The sequence below is a fragment of the Suncus etruscus genome, chromosome 6 (assembly GCF_024139225.1).
Source record: "Suncus etruscus isolate mSunEtr1 chromosome 6, mSunEtr1.pri.cur, whole genome shotgun sequence".
Lineage (NCBI taxonomy): Eukaryota > Metazoa > Chordata > Mammalia > Eulipotyphla > Soricidae > Suncus > Suncus etruscus.
Window position 1 is genome coordinate 74,789,637 of NC_064853.1, and position 18,222 is coordinate 74,807,858.

Genomic DNA, 18,222 nt, shown 5'->3' on the forward strand with positions numbered 1-18,222 from the left:
CCAGATCCAACCCAGTCCCATCCCAGGTTGGCTGCATGCAAGGCAAACATCCTACCTGCTATGCTCAGCCCTGCAAAGTTATGATGGAGTCATGTTTGCAAAGACCATTTTAGTACAACACATTCTGAGTGCTTGATGCATGCTGGATGTTCTTAGGGTTGTCCCCTGCTATGGTTTTCTATTTTGCTATCTCTCTGGGTTTTCATGGCTAAGCCTAAGCCTGCTGTGGTACCTGACTTAGCTGTTTGTGACATTCCATGATTGTGATGAATTCAATTCACAGGCAACCAGTTTAAATAGCAACACTGACTTTGGCTTTCTCTCGATATTTTTATGAACAAGATTTAAAACATTTTCTATTTTTAACCATTTATCTGATAGCTGTGTAGATAGCTGTGAGTAGAAACAAATATTACAGAACGGGACAGGAAATTCAAATCTTGGTCTATGCCATTTTTAATTTGTAGCCATATCTCTCTTATCTACTTACCACAGACCTGCTATCTGGGAGGGGTCCAGTATTTTGTTTGATTGTTTTGGGGTCACACCTGGTGGTGCTAAGGGGTTACTCCTGGCAAGCTTGGGGACCATATGTGATTCCAGGTATTGAAGTCAGGTTGGCCTCATACAAGGCAAATGTCCTACCTGCTGTGCTATTGCTATGAGCCCCATCAGTGGGCCAGTTCTTTTCATTCCTTATTATGCTTTTACCAGTATGTCCTGCTTGGGGTCTGGAGTGATAGTACAGTGAGTAAGGTGCTTGCCCTGCAGATAACCAACCTGGATTCAATATCTTGCTCCACTTATAGAGTCACCAGATTAAGCCCTTAAATATTGCCAAGTGTGACCCCCAAAACAAAAAAATGGGATATCCTATTTGTCCCTTACCCCTCAAATAATTCTTACCAAACCCTTTGTGCCCCAAGTGAATCCATTTTTTTATCTTTCCACCCCAGCCCCAAAGAATGTCTTTGAATAACACCAGTGAGCATCATCGCCTTAATCATATACGTTCAAGCAATCTTCTTTAATCTGGTTTGTTTCCCTCCCATCGCCAAGACACTGTGTTCATATTGTCTCCGGCTTCTTTGCCTTCCACCTGGCCCCAAATATCCCTCTTCTTGGTTTAAGCCCTTCTCCTTTGAAGATGCTGCATCTTCTGGGAGGACTTTCTAGTCAGTAGACGTGTGAAGTGCTGAGTTATAGTGAGCATCATCTCTGCTGAAACTCACTGGTACTTGCCCATGGTAACAGTCATTATATTCCCGAGAATTGTAAACCTGGCTTTCGTGTTAAGGCCAGAGCATGCAGGTTTTACTAGTGATGTCCTGAGCCAGTCGCTTCATACTGTCACCATCAGAAATTAGAATCAGTCAATCAAAGGTGACTGGGGGAATTTAGAGAGATTAGTTGACTCATTTGTTCCATACAGATATTAGTTGGGACCAGAATCCATTAGCTTTCCATATTTTATACTATGTGCCAGTAGCTGTTAACTAGCTCTTAAACTTTCTGCCCCAGATTTACTGGCAATCTTAAACTGATATCACTGGATTGAAGTTACATGCACTGGTGTGAGAAGAGTCTCACTCTTCCAATTTTTATTAGTATCACATATTATCTTTTATATCATATTTTTCTTGGAAACAGTGACCTTGATCATAATTGCTGGTTAACTTCTCGAGATACACAGCCTACTTGTTAGGGCTCAACCTGTTTTCAAGTTCCAGAGCCTTTGCCTTAGCCACACAGGGCTTTTCTAGTTCATAGTTCAGCCTCTATGTTACTATTACTGTCTGCTCTAGAAGACAAATCGGTATCCTCTCTGAATACCCAAATCCCAATGGTTTGTGAAACTCAGTTTAGAATTGGCTTGACCAGAGATTGTGATTTTAGGATCTGTGTTATAGAACTATTCAGTGAAATTCTACAACTTTGTGTTAAAAGTGTTGGAGGGCTCAGAATCATGTGCATGTACTGCTGAGGATTTGCTTGGAGCACAGTGACTCTGTATCTTTGATGGCTCAACTTTCTCCCTCTTTTAGGTACCTCTGACATTTGTTCTGGAACTTCTCTTGTGAAGACTTTACTTTGTGTGTCTTATCTACTAGAAAGTAAAGGTTTTTGCATGAACCATTTGTATATGGATTCCCCATGAATTCTAGAACAATGTTCTATCTAGTGAAATTGTTTGGGAAACATTGTGTCACTGTGTGAAGTCACAGGTCATTTGTCTCCTAGGTTAGAATACGAAATCCAGCAGTTGAAGCAGAAGATCTTTAGAGCTGATGGAACCCTAGAGGGGCAAAGTGCTGCTTCCTGCTTGCCAGCCAGTGCTGAAAAATCTCATCTGGGCTCTCTTATGGATGACAGGTACTGGATAGCAAAATTTTAGAATTTCCGATATGATTTAATAGTGACAGTGCCTCATACTGGCCAATTTCCTTAGGAATGGATCACTGAAGAGGGGCAAATAATACGTGTCCTGAGAAAGGTTTTCTTGTCTTTGGTTGCTCTCTGCTCATGATAGAATGAGGGATTACTTGAAGGGAATCAAAGACTAAGAGCTAGCCAGAGTTAAAGTGTGTAGGGAAATCAGATTATACAAAGAAAGGATACAAGACCAGATTGCAAAGAAAAGAAAAGAAAACAAAACAAAGCTAGTTGAACTGTGCTAAGAAAAGGAAGAGTTGGTACTGAAAGTTAATTTATAGAAGTCATTTATTACAGATACCTGGAGTCTCTTACAAAAACTCTACCAGTAAGTTCAGATTGATTGTTAAGATTTTAAACATACGTTATCAGAGAAAAATTTTCTGTGCCCAAATGGACTTATATTTTTCTTGGTTTCTTGACATTCTCTGATACATTAATGCTTTTTTTTTTGTTAGAATATAGAAAATGTTTTCCTCATCCTATCTGTGGCATGGGGATATTTAAAATTGAAGAGTCCTAACATCTTGATATTAGGAGATATGTATTTGGGTATGTCTCTGAAAGGCATTCGTCTTTGTGTCTCTATTTTCCACAGAGTAGTTTAAAGCTAAAGTAAAAACCCAAGGAGGTAGTCCATCTGTATAAAATTAATTACCCCTGATTACAACTACAATACTTTGTTATTGTAATTCCATTCTTGCAATCTCATATATTTTATTTTAGAAAATCATTTAGCCACGGACAATAGTACAGAAATAATTAAAGGATTTTTAGAAAGGTGAAGCAAGACTTTTTTTTAAGTGGAGTAAGATGTAACCATCCCGTATCATAAATAAACTTAATCCATTTAATCACCTAGGGGAAGAAAAGCCAAGAACTAAGTCAACTTTCTGTTTGTTCACAGAAGATTTTTGATGATACTAATGTCTCTGCTTCTTCTGGATGAATGGAAGAACTTTATATGGGTCACTCACCTGATGTGTGGGATGTCAAATAATTAGTTGACAATTGCCTCAAAATCCAGCTGTTTCTAGCATCCATTACATTTCTCCTGAATCTATCAGGACTTTTCCTGAAGGTAGATGTTTAAACAACAGTTTTCCTGAAGAGAAGCAGTTAGAGAGAACAGAGTGGAAGGAACAATGCTAAAGCACTGTTCCAGCAGAACTAGGAATTTTTTTCTTTCATTCTTCCTCATAATGAGTTTATGATGTGTGAAATAGCTGTTGTGATTGAAAAGAGGCTCATTGAGTCAAAGACTGAGCCACAGAGTAAAGCCTGACATCAGGAGACCTTCTAAAACCATGTCTTGCAGAAGGGGTCCCAGCTGTAGAAATCCAGGATAGACTTGGATGGAGGCACTTAGCCCTCCTCCCTTAGTTTTCTTAACATTCTGTTATTTATCTACTTCTCTCTAATTTAGTGGGGAAAGGGCAGTCAGTTAGTGAACATGTACTAGATTTCTTAGAGAATAAAAATAATTTAATTTGTCATATTTTGGCATTAATAGTTTAGCAGTTTCAGGGCCAGAGCCATAATACAGTGTAGGGTAATTTCTTTGCACATAGCTGACTCAGATTTCCATTCCTGGCATCCCATATAGTTTCCTGAGCCCTGTCAGACCAGAGGAAACTGAACTTAGCTGGTGTGGCCCCATAAACTAGACCAAACCAAAAGAGAATTTAACAACTGCCTTGTTATAAGGGCATAGTAAAGATATCAGAAATACCCTCTCTGGCTAGCACTTCCTGATAACCTTAATTTCCATTGCTTCCAGGATCAATGCTTACATTGAAGAAGAAGTTCAGAGACGCCTCCAGGACTTGCATCATGTTCTTGGTGACTCTAGTGTTATCTCCACAGAAATGACAAAGGTGAGAAGAAACCAAAGTCATCAGTTGTTCTTGTTCAAGGTGTGCTTTCAGTTCAAGGTGTGCTTTTTGATGGTGATCAGGGGCCTTTTGTTACTCTCTCTCAGGCAGAAATTTGAGATGCAGTATGTTCCTGAAATATTCGGTAGTTTTGGTTGGGGTTAGCAATTTATAAGTTCTATTCAAAAGTCATTATTTAAAAAATTTTTCTTTGAATCTCTGGGAATCAGCACAGGGGTTATGGTGTTTGTTTTGCATGTGGTCAATCACTGAAGCTGCATGAGGGCCCCCCTGAGCACTGCAATAAGGGTTTTTGTAGCACAAAGTGAGGAAGCCCTGAACCTCATAGAGTGTGGTTTTCCAAAACAAAACCAGATAAATCAAAGATTGTTTCTTTTCTTTTCTTTTCTTTTTTTTTTTTTTTTACCACCCAAACAATGTCAGGGACTAAACCAGCCCTCTTAAACACAAAGCATGTGCTCCAGAAACTAATGGAAATACTTAAGTGCATAGAATGGTCTCCTACAATGCTTTATTTTGACCAGATAGACAGTGTAGAGTTTAAGGCTCTTTCTTTCATGTGACCAAACCTGACTCTGTTATTAACACAGTATTTGGTGCCCTGAGCAATGTCATAAATGATCCTTGAGCACAGAATCAGAAAATACCAGGTAATACGCTCAGGCCCCTCAAAAGAAAAACATAAAATACATTCTTTTGCCTTTTATTTATAAAATTTCTATTTATACTGTTTTCTGTTTCCTCTGGATTCCAACCTTAGACATTTAATTTTTTTGGTAAATTATCCCAAGCTATTATGATTTTGCTTTTGACATTATACATATTTGTGACCAATAGATTTTATCAAAATAAAGATATTTCCTTTCTGCCTTACAAATTATGAAGTCTCCTACAGAAATCTTATGTTTACTGTTTAGTAGTATTGTTAGAAATTTAATATTGGGAGTAAATTACTCATTTCTTTTATAGGTAGATGGCTCAATAGTCTTGTTTACCTTAGGAATAGAAAAGCTGTCATTTTTGAATGACAACTGTTTCTTTAGAATTTATTCCCATAAATACTAACAATCAAATAAGTTTTTCCCTCATGTATGAACACGCTATAATTTAATTTAGAGGGCTTTTCATTTTCTTTTTAGAATAATGAGAAGCTTCACAATGGCACCATTCAACGAAAACTAAAATATGAGGTAGGTAATGATTTTTCAAATTGATAGGGTCGTCTTAAATTATGGCATGCTTGTGTGATTAAATTTTCTTAATGTTTGGTTGCGTAATTAGAATTTTGAAGCCCCAGTGAGATTAATGGCTAATAGAGATGACAGTCTATTATACAGACAGAATTAAACGGAATCCTGCAGGTTGAAAACTGCTTTGCCTTTCTTTGAATGGCATGCAGCTGTAGTGGTGGCCTTTGCCCAGTTGGTTTTTCATTTGTAACAGTGTCCTTTCTCTTGGTCTACATTTAAAGGGCAGAATTATGTAATCAGAGTCAGATCTGGAATCTGGAGTGAAACCAGATTATTTCTCAGTGTTTCAGAACCTCATTCATTTGATAGATTATGAGTTTGGCAGCAATACAAAGGAAATACTCTCAGCTGATCATCAAACCAAGGTTTATTTGGACATGCAGTTAGTAATATTCTTCCTTTATTTTTTTACTCCATTAAGCTCCTTGTCCTTTCCGTATATTTTTAAGTTGAAAAATAAACAAATCTTCAAGTAACATTCTGTTGTTTGCCTGTTTTTAGTTTGGGGCCTCACCCAGTGATGCTCAGGGGTTACTGCTAGTTGTGTGCTCAAAAATCAATCCTGGCAGGCTTAACAGACCATATGGGGTGCCAGGGATCAAATCCGGGTTGGTTGCATACAAGGCAAATGCCCTCCTCACTGTGTTATCAATCTAGCCTGGTAGAATTCTTAAGATGTTATCTATACATTTTCAAAGAGTAAAAATGAAGTGAAGGGTGGACTTTCACAATAGGGTTAGGGCATTGCCAGGCCTGCAGTTCTAGTCATACATTTCCATCATTATGTTCCTTCAGACATACCCATTTAGTAGGCAGTCTTAAGAAGCTCAAGCCATCATAGTTCATGACACTATTTTGTAGAAAGGATAATGTCAATATAACCTGGGAAAATATAATTAAGAATTCTTGTGAGAGGAATCAAGAGAACAAAGAACTATGATTCAAGTTGGGGTATTTATCAATTTCTCTTAGCTTATTGTGTTACTCTCATTAAGGATTCCCTTATTTCTTTTACATTTTGATGAGTGACCATGAAACATTTTTTGTGATTTAATTTGATCTTTCAGAAATTGAACCTAAGGTCTTAGATAATTCTAGAGTAAATAAATATTAGATCAAGAAATTTCAATTTCATGCAACATGCCAATACAATCTATTTTTATCAAAATACTCCTCACTGGGCTGAGTGATAACACAGTGGTAGGACATTTGCTTTGCATGCTGCCAACCCAGGACAGACATTGGTTCGATCCCCAACATCCCATATGGTACCCAGAGCCTGCCAGGAGCGATTTCTGAGCACAGAACCAGGAGCAATCCCTGAACGCATCTGGATGTGGCCAAAAAAAAAAAAATCTTACTTTATAATGGGAATCTGTGTTCTATTTGAATCAAATCTATCTTAATTCATCCATCAATCAACCTAAGGACTTGGGCTTTTGCTTTGACCTCTGAATTAATGTGCACAATGAAACCAATGGCCCCAGGAATCTTCATGTGTGTGGGACTACAGAAAGTGCTACCACATACCCATTTCAACTATTTTTTGGCATCCTGAACAGAAAAAGTGTCTTGTTCCAATTCTGTCCAGAGACATCACTGATGGCCTGAGCCTTGTTGGAGAAGAGGGTATGAAGTTGGATCAGTATAATGACCTTCACCATTCAATGACTGCAGACCTATCATGCCCTACAACTGCCTCTTCATAATCATAGGAGAGGGCCTACCAGCAGAAGCACCTGTTCTCCATACTCAGGGGGACTTATACTCAGCAGCACCATGACAGGAATTCTAATTGTCCTAAGTACAGGCATGTCTTTCAACCAAAATACTCTAACCCACCTAAGATCTCATTTATTAATGAAAACAGCATCAATTCTGAGGAACCTTTTCTGGATAGATCAGAAAATGCCAGTGAGTACAAAGAAATAAACACCATGTGCGAGTTGGGTCCATCTGGTCTGGGCCGCCATGTCCATCCCCGGAAGTGTCTTTCAATAGTGGGAATACCCAGCCACTGCCAAGCCAGCTCCTTGACTCTGGCTTGTCAGAGCATATATTTTATAGTGAGTGTGCAGTGTGCTGTGTTCATTGGAGCACACCAGCTCGCTTCTCTAATGAGCAGCATGCTGAGAAAGAGCTTGGTCCTGTCAATGTCAGCTGTCCTGAGTGCCCAATCAAGATCAGGACAGGAGGCCTGGAAGTGCGCTCTTTGTACCACAGGGTCACAGGCGATCAGAGAGGCTGAGAAGCTTGTATAAGACCACTAAGTGCCCTGTAGGAAGTTTGGGATTTCATCAGATGCCTGCCTTTTCAGAAACCCTTTGCCTGGGGCACATCCGGAAAGTCATTCTGGGCATCCATAGAATCTACATCTTCTCCACAGAACAAAGGGCCATGGTCTTTAGGCCCAGCATTAAATGCTTTTGTTTCCCAGCACCTCTGACCTAACCCTAGTCTTATAGCAGCCAAGTTCCCAGGTTTCTCGCCAAGTTAATTTTTTTGCCTGGGGTGCCAAGAGAGTGCTAGGAAAAGCTTCACATTTGCCTAGACTCTCATGCACTTCTGAAATGCAATGCTCAAACTTCAGGAGTGACCTATGAAAGACTTTCTTGAGCAGGTAGCTGATTCTCTTTAAGAATATTCCAGTTACCTAAATGATGTCAAGGGCCTTTACTGGCTGGCTGTTGTGAACTGCAGAAAGCCGGATTTCCAGCCAGCATGTTTGCTCCTACTACCTTCCATTCTCTGTGCTTTTGTCCTGGCACAGAATACTCCAAGCAACTTGGACATTTTTCATGCTCTGTCTGTCTCTGAACTCTAGGAGGTTCAAATTAGCTTTGGTGGACAGAGCATTCAGTTCATGGGTTCTTCTGAGAGTCTTCCGCTCTCAGTCTTTAGCTATAACAAAAACGTCTCTCAGCTGCTCTGCTTAAATCATCTGGATGTCCTGATGCCCAAGTCCAAGGGTGTTGCCTCCATTAAGCACTCTTTGCTCCAGGAAGATCTGGTCCAGTATTCTCTTTACTGGACAGCTTAGATTCCAGACTTGGTTTTAGCAAGTGGCATTTGCTGTCATCCAAGTTCCATAGCACTTCAGTTAATTTGCTTTTTTCTTCACAGAAATATGAACAGCAATATCACCTCATTAGCTGAAGTTCAGTTATTTCTCTATACAAGTGTCTGAGTCAAAGGGGATTCCATTGACCAACCTTGTCCTTCTCAACACCCACATTGCACTGGTGAGGGAGCACCCGACTATCAACCCTCTCTCTTGGTCTCTGAACTGGCCCTGTACTAGGGCCCAGTTTGACATGATCAAAGGTCATGCTTTAACACAATTCAGGTGCCTTGTTGTTCCAGCTGAGGAAAAGTTGCCTACTAATGAGCTTGTCTTCTTACAAAAACAAAAATGTGTAGCCCATCCCAAGGGGCACTGTTATACTCTGTTACACCATCCAAAAGTGGCCCCAGAGGTCTGGAAACTGACCCTCAACACTCAGGATGATATTCAACTCTCAGGACGATGTTCTGTGACTTTTGTTGCATTTGACAAATTTTTAGGAAGGAGGGGAGTGAAAAATAATAGAATCAGCTCCATTTTTGAGATTTTTCAGAGAATAAACTGGATGAAAAGCAGCCCAGGGCTATGTCTCTCTCCGTGTAGCTAATGGATCCCAAAGTGGAAAAATGTAGGCCTCTCACATTGAAAAGATCTAAATATTTTAATACCTTCAAAAATAATAATTACATTTGATATAATTACATGGACAAAACATCATTACCACCACCTTGGTTTATCGCCTTGAAACCCGACCCTTGTAAATGTGAGTGCCTCCTCATGCCTCATGATTTGCAAAGCAATCAAAGCATTTCTGTTTGTGCTTAGTTTTCATATGGACCTGATAGATGCCTGAAAAAGTGTCCGGCTTGTCAAGTGATTTTGGTTGACATCCCCTCCTTTAGCCAGGGTTAGGGCAGTATTGTAGCCAAGCCCATTAATGAACACATCAGGTTTCCTGGAAGGACTTCAACTTTCAAATAATCTCTCTCTGTCATAAGAAGGAACTGAAGCAACATTGCACATTCTGTGTTGTCTTTCTCCTTTAATTGCCGTTCTTTCCTCCTTTCAGATTTGTAGACTATTTCTTTCAAACTGATATGACTTTTGCTCGTGCTTGATTTATTTTTGACTATTCTTATGCCATGTTAACACTCCCCTACACACACACACACACACACACACACACACACACACCATTTCTCTCTTTGAACCTTCTGCTTCTCTTTGGAAATAGTCTTCACTTCTAAGTTTGCTTTATCTAGCAGCTTCTCTAGGCTGCCTTATCAAATACAGGGTCACTTCAGGGACATTCAGCAATTGTCCCTACTGATCTCTCTCTCACCTCTCCGCCTTACCTATCACTCAGAATCTCTAGCCTAGGTGTTCTGCTGTGCAGACTCCTGTGTGTTGGCCTCTCAGAGGAATTCAAATCAATGTGAACTCATGTTCAGCCTCCCTTCTGAAGAACCTGTTAGTTACTTGGCCTTCTTTTAAACTGAGCCCCTTGAAATCTTTCTTTCACAGTTCACCCTTTGCCTTTTCCCCCGCTTGCAAAGAATCACATTAAGGGTTTTAAAAATTTCGTTAGACTTTGTATGCTGGTTCTCAGACACCTGTGTTCTCTGCAGTCTCAAAGTCTCAGAAGACAACATTTCATCACTCCATCACCTTTCCTTCCAGATCTAGGCTTAGCTATCGTCAGCTGTTTATCTAGTATTGTACAACATTGAAACAAATAGCTTATTCCTTTAAGCTCAATTTCTCCTTGGCATGGAGGGGTTATTTACTGTCTGGTCAAAACTTTGGACAGTGTGCAATATCTCTTTATTCAATAGCAGACCCATCAAGAAACTCACCCTTTGATTAGGAAATGCGCACCTTTCTTCATCAGTGCTTACAAGTCACTCTATTTGTTCAATATTCCATCATTCATTTTCCTCTACTCAGTGCCAAAGTGAACAGGAAAAGGCAGGAACCTGGAAACTAGATTAGGATCTACCCTCTGGTAGCTCTGACTTGGCTTGAACTGGTCAAGTAGAGTGAGCTTGTCTTTTCAGACTCTAAAGTTAATTCAAGTGCTTTAAGTAGATTAGACTCTGATCACTTCCTTCCCTCAGTTCCATACAGATAATTAATTAAACATCTCATGTTGGCTGGTAGGTAACATTTTTTAATCTTTGATGAAGATGTTAGTAAGATGAATTAGTCACATTTTTGACTGGTAGATTTTGCCTGGTATCATGGGAAAATTTTTGAATCGTGGTAATCTTCTAAGATCCATCAATATTGTTTTACCAAACTTATTTTAATGGATTTTTTCTCTTTTAACATATGTATTTTTGCATGGCCTTTAAATTGTTTGATTCAATATTTTTCCTATATTCTTGTTTACAAAATCAGAATTACTGGTCAGGCAAGCGGAGGGAGTTGAATTTCTCTATATCTCACCACTGCCTTCTGACCTTGAGGGTTTCTTGTGACAGGTCTACTGTAAATTGTGAGGATGCTCCTTTGAATGTAATTTTCCTTTTTGATCTTGCTGCTTTTAGTATATTACCCCTATCTCTGGGATTCATTATTCTGAGTAGGATGTGTCTTGGGGTGCTTTCCTTTGGGTCTCGTTTAGCTGGTACTCTTTGGGCATGGAGGATTTGGTTGTATGCACTCTTTAGCTCTGGGAGTTTCTCTGCAATGATGTTCTTGACTCTTGATTTTTCCTGAGGATTCTCTTCCTGGGTTTCTGGGACTCCAGTGATTCTTACATTGTTTCTGTTGAGTTTATCAAAGACTTCTGTTTTCATCTGTTACATTCCCTGAGTATTTTTTTTTCATTGTCTAATCTTTTGCTTTAAGGCTCTTTTCTAATCTTTTATGTTGTATGGAGTTGCTATGCACCTCATCTTCCAGCTCACTGACTCGGTCCTCAACTGCTGTTACTCTGTTGGAGAAGCTTTCCATTGAGGTTTTCATTTCATCTACTGAGTTTTTTCAGACCTGTTATTTCAGTTTGGAGTTTTCTGATTTCTAACTTTGTTATCCATTCAGCTCAATCTATTCTTTCTTTGAGTTCTATGAACAACCTCCCTGTTTCTTCTCTAAACTCCTTATCTGAGAGGCTAACTAGGTGTTTGGCACTTTTCAGGTTATCAGAGCTGCCATCTTCATTCTCCATGCATGGTCCAGGCCTGTGTTACTTCCCCATTGTCATGCTTGTAACATGTGTTTTTTCTGCGTGTTACTATTGGGTTTATTAGCTAGAAGATGTGCACTGCGCAAAGCCAAGCAGCTGCACTCCTCTACCTCCCCACTTTATGGGTGGAGACCACCTACCTTGATGTCATGGGTGGAGACTTTTTTTCACTGGGGGCTTTTATGTCTGAATCCCAGAGGCAAGCAAGGGACAGGAAACCAAAAAGGCACAAAGCAATCAGTGGCCATTTTAAAAAGTTTCCTTTTTGTCAAGTCACACGGAATCCAAGGAGTTGAATTTGTGAGGCTAACAGAAAAAGGAATGCTCTCACTTGAAAAGGAAATAACACATAAGTAATACTGTGCTTAATTTTTGCAAAGAATGGTAAATAGCCTTCTATAATACATAATTCTGTTATAAACTGATACTTAATATGCTTCACAGAGCATGCAGAAAATATGCATTACATAAAAAACATGTAATTCATTATAACAGCTCTGAGATTAAATTGCTGCACAGTCAATTTACTCTGATATCAGCATAGAACAGACAGTTTTTCCATTTTAATGTTACATGCTACATGTTACTTCTTCCACCTGAGCTAACTTTGACCTGGAAATCAGCTATGATGTGAGCACTTAGTTTACTTTTCATAAAATATTAAAGTTGTCATCTCATTTTGTATCATTATCCACCGTGGCCTTTTTCCTTTTATTTTTTGGCTTATGAGTTCAACTTGTGTTCCTTTGGGGGTTGAACTTGGGGTTCTCACCTGCAAAATTTGCACTCCAACTTTTTGAGGTACCTCTCTCACACTGTGGCTTTAATCTCAGAGGCCTCTCTTGGGCTCCACCGTGTCTTCATTAGGGGTTCTAAACCCATGCTACTTCCCTAAGCAGCAGGGTGAATTTCTCCATATCTAGTCAAGTATAGCTGTCTTCTCAGTTGTAATGAGTTGCTGCCCAGCAGGAGTGGGGGCTGCATACCTTGTTGCATGGCATTTTGTTTTGTTGTAATATAGCCATACACATTTGCATTGTGGGTCTTGTTAATGTATTCGAGACAATACCTCTTGAGTGCTTTGGAAACGGTGAGCTCATCTGAATTTGATTAAAATCCATTTTGCTCACAGCTGCCTATTTTATGGACTTGTGGTTGGCAGAGTGAATTTATTTATTCTTTGTTGAAAAATATTTCAAAACACTTTGTCTCTCTTTCTCATTACTTAAAAAATATGTATTTATCTTTTGGAGGAGAATACTTACATCTTCTAGGATTGTTTATTTGTATTTTTTTTGCAGGTGATTCAAAGTTTTGTAAGATAAGTAGATGAAAGCATTTACCTATATTCTTTTTTGTATACATTTATCTGTATTTTTTGCAGATATTTCAACTTTTGTATGGTAAATAGATTAAAGGACTTCTATTAAAGTCTTCTTTGACAATCAAGCATACTTACTGACTAGACCAATTTCTAACAAGTTTGTTTCACTAGTTGACTTAGCTTCCAATGCTTACCTTAGACAATTATGCTTCATTCCTTAAAATACTTTCATATGGGCTCCCTGTGTGTGACACCAGGCGGGGAAAATCTGCGAAAGTACACCGGCCCAGTGGGGCTCAGCTGTGAAAGACTGTGAGTGTGACCTGTCCATGTCTGTCTACTGTCCTCTTGCGTGAAACTCTTGCGAGTGGGGCAAAAAGAGCCTCCAGAGACCCCTCGCTCGCCCAGACGCCATTTTCAGGGAGGGACTTCAGAGCATAAAAACCGGCTAACCTTTGCAAAAGCTGGCTCCCTGTGTGTGACACCAGGCGGGGAAAATCCGCGAAAGTACACCGGCCCAGTGGGGCTCAGCTGTGAAAGACTGTGAGTGTGACCTGTCTATGTCTGTCTACTGTCCTCTTGCGTGAAACTCTTGCGAGTGGGGCAAAAAGAGCCTCCAGAAACCTCGCTCGCCCAGACGCCATTTTCAGGGAGGGACTTCAGAGCATAAAAACCGGCTAACCTTTGCAAAAGCTGGCTCCCTGTGTGTGACACCAGGCGGGGAAAATCCGCGAAAATACACCGGCCCAGTGGGGCTCAGCTGTGAAAGACTGTGAGTGTGACCTGTCCATGTCTGTCTACTGTCCTCTTGCGTGAAACTCTTGCGAGTGGGGCAAAAAGAGCCTCCAGAAACCTCACTCGCCCAGACGCCATTTTCAGGGAGGGACTTCAGAGCATAAAAACCGGCTAACCTTTGCAAAAGCTGGCTCCCTGTGTGTGACACCAGGCGGGGAAAATCCGCGAAAGTACACCGGCCCAGTGGAGCTCAGCTGTGAAAGACTGTGAGTGTGACCTGTCTATGTCTGTCTACTGTCCTCTTGCGTGAAACTCTTGTGAGTGGGGCAAAAAGAGCCTCCAGAAACCTCGCTCGCCCAGACGCCATTTTCAGGGAGGGACTTCAGAGCATAAAAACCGGCTAACCTTTGCAAAAGCTGGCTCCCTGTGTGTGACACCAGGCGGGGAAAATCCGCGAAAGTACACCGGCCCAGTGGAGCTCAGCTGTGAAAGACTGTGAGTGTGACCTGTCTATGTCTGTCTACTGTCCTCTTGCGTGAAACTCTTGTGAGTGGGGCAAAAAGAGCCTCCAGAAACCTCGCTCGCCCAGACGCCATTTTCAGGGAGGGACTTCAGAGCATAAAAACCGGCTAACCTTTGCAAAAGCTGGCTCCCTGTGTGTGACACCAGGCGGGGAAAATCCGCGAAAGTACACCGGCCCAGTGGGGCTCAGCTGTGAAAGACTGAGTGTGACCTGTCCATGTCTGTCTACTGTCCTCTTGCGTGAAACTCTTGCGAGTGGGGCAAAAAGAGCCTCCAGAAACCTCGCTCGCCCAGACGCCATTTTCAGGGAGGGACTTCAGAGCATAAAAACCGGCTAACCTTTGCAAAAGCTGGCTCCCTGTGTGTGACACCAGGCGGGGAAAATCCGCGAAAGTACACCGGCCCAGTGGGGCTCAGCTGTGAAAGACTGTGAGTGTGACCTGTCCATGTCTGTCTACTGTCCTCTTGCATGAAACTCTTGCGAGTGGGGCAAAAAGAGCCTCCAGAAACCTCGCTCGCCCAGACGCCATTTTCAGGGAGGGACTTCAGAGCATAAAAACCGGCTAACCTTTGCAAAAGCTGGCTCCCTGTGTGTGACACCAGGCGGGGAAAATCCGCGAAAGTACACCGGCCCAGTGGGGCTCAGCTGTGAAAGACTGTGAGTGTGACCTGTCCATGTCTGTCTACTGTCCTCTTGCGTGAAACTCTTGCGAGTGGGGCAAAAAGAGCCTCCAGAAACCTCGCTCGCCCAGACGCCATTTTCAGGGAGGGACTTCAGAGCATAAAAACCGGCTAACCTTTGCAAAAGCTGGCTCCCTGTGTGTGACACCAGGCGGGGAAAATCCGCGAAAGTACACCGGCCCAGTGGGGCTCAGCTGTGAAAGACTGTGAGTGTGACCTGTCCATGTCTGTCTACTGTCCTCTTGCGTGAAACTCTTGCGAGTGGGGCAAAAAGAGCCTCCAGAAACCTCGCTCGCCCAGATGCCATTTTCAGGGAGGGACTTCAGAGCATAAAAACCGGCTAACCTTTGCAAAAGCTGGCTCCCTGTGTGTGACACCAGGCGGGGAAAATCCGCGAAAATACACCGGCCCAGTGGGGCTCAGCTGTGAAAGACTGTGAGTGTGACCTGTCCATGTCTGTCTACTGTCCTCTTGCGTGAAACTCTTGCGAGTGGAGCAAAAAGAGCCTCCAGAAACCTCACTCGCCCAGACGCCATTTTCAGGGAGGGACTTCAGAGCATAAAAACCGGCTAACCTTTGCAAAAGCTGGCTCCCTGTGTGTGACACCAGGCGGGGAAAATCCGCGAAAGTACACCGGCCCAGTGGGGCTCAGCTGTGAAAGACTGTGAGTGTGACCTGTCTATGTCTGTCTACTGTCCTCTTGCGTGAAACTCTTGTGAGTGGGGCAAAAAGAGCCTCCAGAAACCTCGCTCGCCCAGACGCCATTTTCAGGGAGGGACTTCAGAGCATAAAAACCGGCTAACCTTTGCAAAAGCTGGCTCCCTGTGTGTGACACCAGGCGGGGAAAATCTGCGAAAGTACACCGGCCCAGTGGGGCTCAGCTGTGAAAGACTGTGAGTGTGACCTGTCCATGTCTGTCTACTGTCCTCTTGCGTGAAACTCTTGCGAGTGGGGCAAAAAGAGCCTCCAGAAACCTCGCTCGCCCAGATGCCATTTTCAGGGAGGGACTTCAGAGCATAAAAACCGGCTAACCTTTGCAAAAGCTGGCTCCCTGTGTGTGACACCAGGCGGGGAAAATCCGCGAAAGTACACCGGCCCAGTGGGGCTCAGCTGTGAAAGACTGTGAGTGTGACCTGTCTATGTCTGTCTACTGTCCTCTTGCGTGAAACTCTTGTGAGTGGGGGCAAAAAGAGCCTCCAGAAACCTCGCTCGCCCAGACGCCATTTCAGGGAGGGACTTCAGAGCATAAAAAAACCGGCTAACCTTTGCAAAAGCTGGCTCCCTGTGTGTGACACCAGGCGGGGAAAATCCGCGAAAGTACACCGGCCCAGTGGGGCTCAGCTTTGAAAGACTGTGAGTGTGACCTGTCTATTTCTGTCTACTGTCCTCTTGCGTGAAACTCTTGCGAGTGGGGCAAAAAGAGGCTCCAGCGGTGCACGGCCACTCCGCTTCGCTACGCGGCCGTGCACTCTTTCTAAGGAAAGAACTCCATTCCAACAAGAAGGAAAAATCACACTAAGAACGGCGCTATATCACAGAAGCAAACATTTCTCTCTGGACTGTCTTCTCTGTTGCATGCTCGGGCCTAAGATTTGACCCGGTGTGAGGCTTCATCCACGGAGGACTCCCCTCCCTTAGAGGCAAGTCAGCCCATCCAGAAAGGGAGGAGCTTGAGGAGTGTGCTGCCTACATCATATAGACAATGAATACCACCACAGCACGTAGAAAAACCCACAATACAAGTGTGACAATGGGGAAACAACGCAGGCCAGCATCAGACATAGAGAATGAAGATGACAATTCTGAGGACCAGATAATGACTGAACAACTAATCAACCTCTCAGATAAGGACTTTAGACTAGCAATATGGAAGGTGCTCAACAGACTCCAAGAAACCATGGATCGAGTTGAACAGAACACTAATAAGAACCAAGAAAATATGAAGGCAGAAATGACAAAACTCCAAACTGAAATAACATGTCAATTAACAGGACTGAAAAAGTCAGTAAACGAAGTGAATGACAAAATGGATAAGCTCTGGGACAGGGTATCAGAAGCTGAGAATAGACTTGGTGCTGTGGAAGATGAGATACATAATAATTCCATACAGCAGGAGAGATTGGACAAAAAACTTAAAGCAAATGAGCAGACAATGGAAAAATTAGTCAAAGAATGGGAACAGACGAAAATAGAAGTCTATGATAAGATCAACAGAAACAACTTAAGAATCATTGGAGTCCCAGAGACCCAGGAAGAAAATTTCCAGGAAGAATCAATGGTCAAGAACATCATTAAAGAGAAACTCCCAGAGCTAAAGAATATATGTGATCAAATCCTGCATGCCCGAAGAGTACCAACCAAAAGAGACCCCAGAAAAACCACCCCAAGACACATCCTAGTCACAATGACAAATCCCACAGATAGAGACAGAATTCTGAAAACAGCAAGATCAAAAGGGGAAATCATGTTCAAGCAAGCTTCCCTGAGATTTACAGCAGACCTGTCACCAGAAACGCTCAATGCCAGAAAGCAGTGGTGGGATATTGTGACAGGACTGAATGAAATGAATGCTTCACCCAGAATACTATACCCAGCAAAACTCACTTTCCGGTTTGATGGAAGAATACATGGTTTCACAGACAAAAAACAGCTCAGAAACTTCACAGACACAAAACCAGTCTTAAGAGAAAAACTGAAAGACCTAATCTAAGACAAGACTACCCAAAAGACACACCAAATTTTGAAATAAAGATGGCGTTAAATCCCAGGACAATTCTTTCTCTCAACGTCAATGGACTAAATGCACCAGTTAAGAGACACAGAGTGGCTAAATGGATCAAAAAACTCAATCCAACCTTCTGCTGCCTACAAGAAACGCACCTGAATAGTCAGAACATAGACTCAAAATAAAAGGCTGGAGAAAAGTTATCCAAGCAAACAACACCCATAAAAAAGCTGGAGTGGCCATACTAATATCAGATAATGCAAACTTTATACTCAGGAAGGTTGTAAGGGACAAAGACGGACATTTTATATTAATCAAGGGGTACGTAGAGCAGGAAGAATTCACTCTCCTAAACATATATGCACCGAATGAAGGGCCAGCAAAATATTTAATATAACTGTTG

The 18,222-nt window shown here is 42.0% G+C and overlaps 1 protein-coding gene across 1 annotated transcript in view; it reads left to right on the top strand.

The window, feature by feature from the left end:
- KIF16B (kinesin family member 16B) overlaps positions 1-18,222 on the top strand; it is a 291,493-nt gene that overhangs the window by 198,636 nt on the left and 74,635 nt on the right. The window contains exons 21-23 of the mRNA XM_049774326.1: positions 2,242-2,373; positions 4,214-4,310; positions 5,468-5,518. Coding sequence (XP_049630283.1) covers positions 2,242-2,373; positions 4,214-4,310; positions 5,468-5,518 — 280 coding nt within the window. The remainder of the gene's footprint in view (positions 1-2,241; positions 2,374-4,213; positions 4,311-5,467; positions 5,519-18,222) is intronic.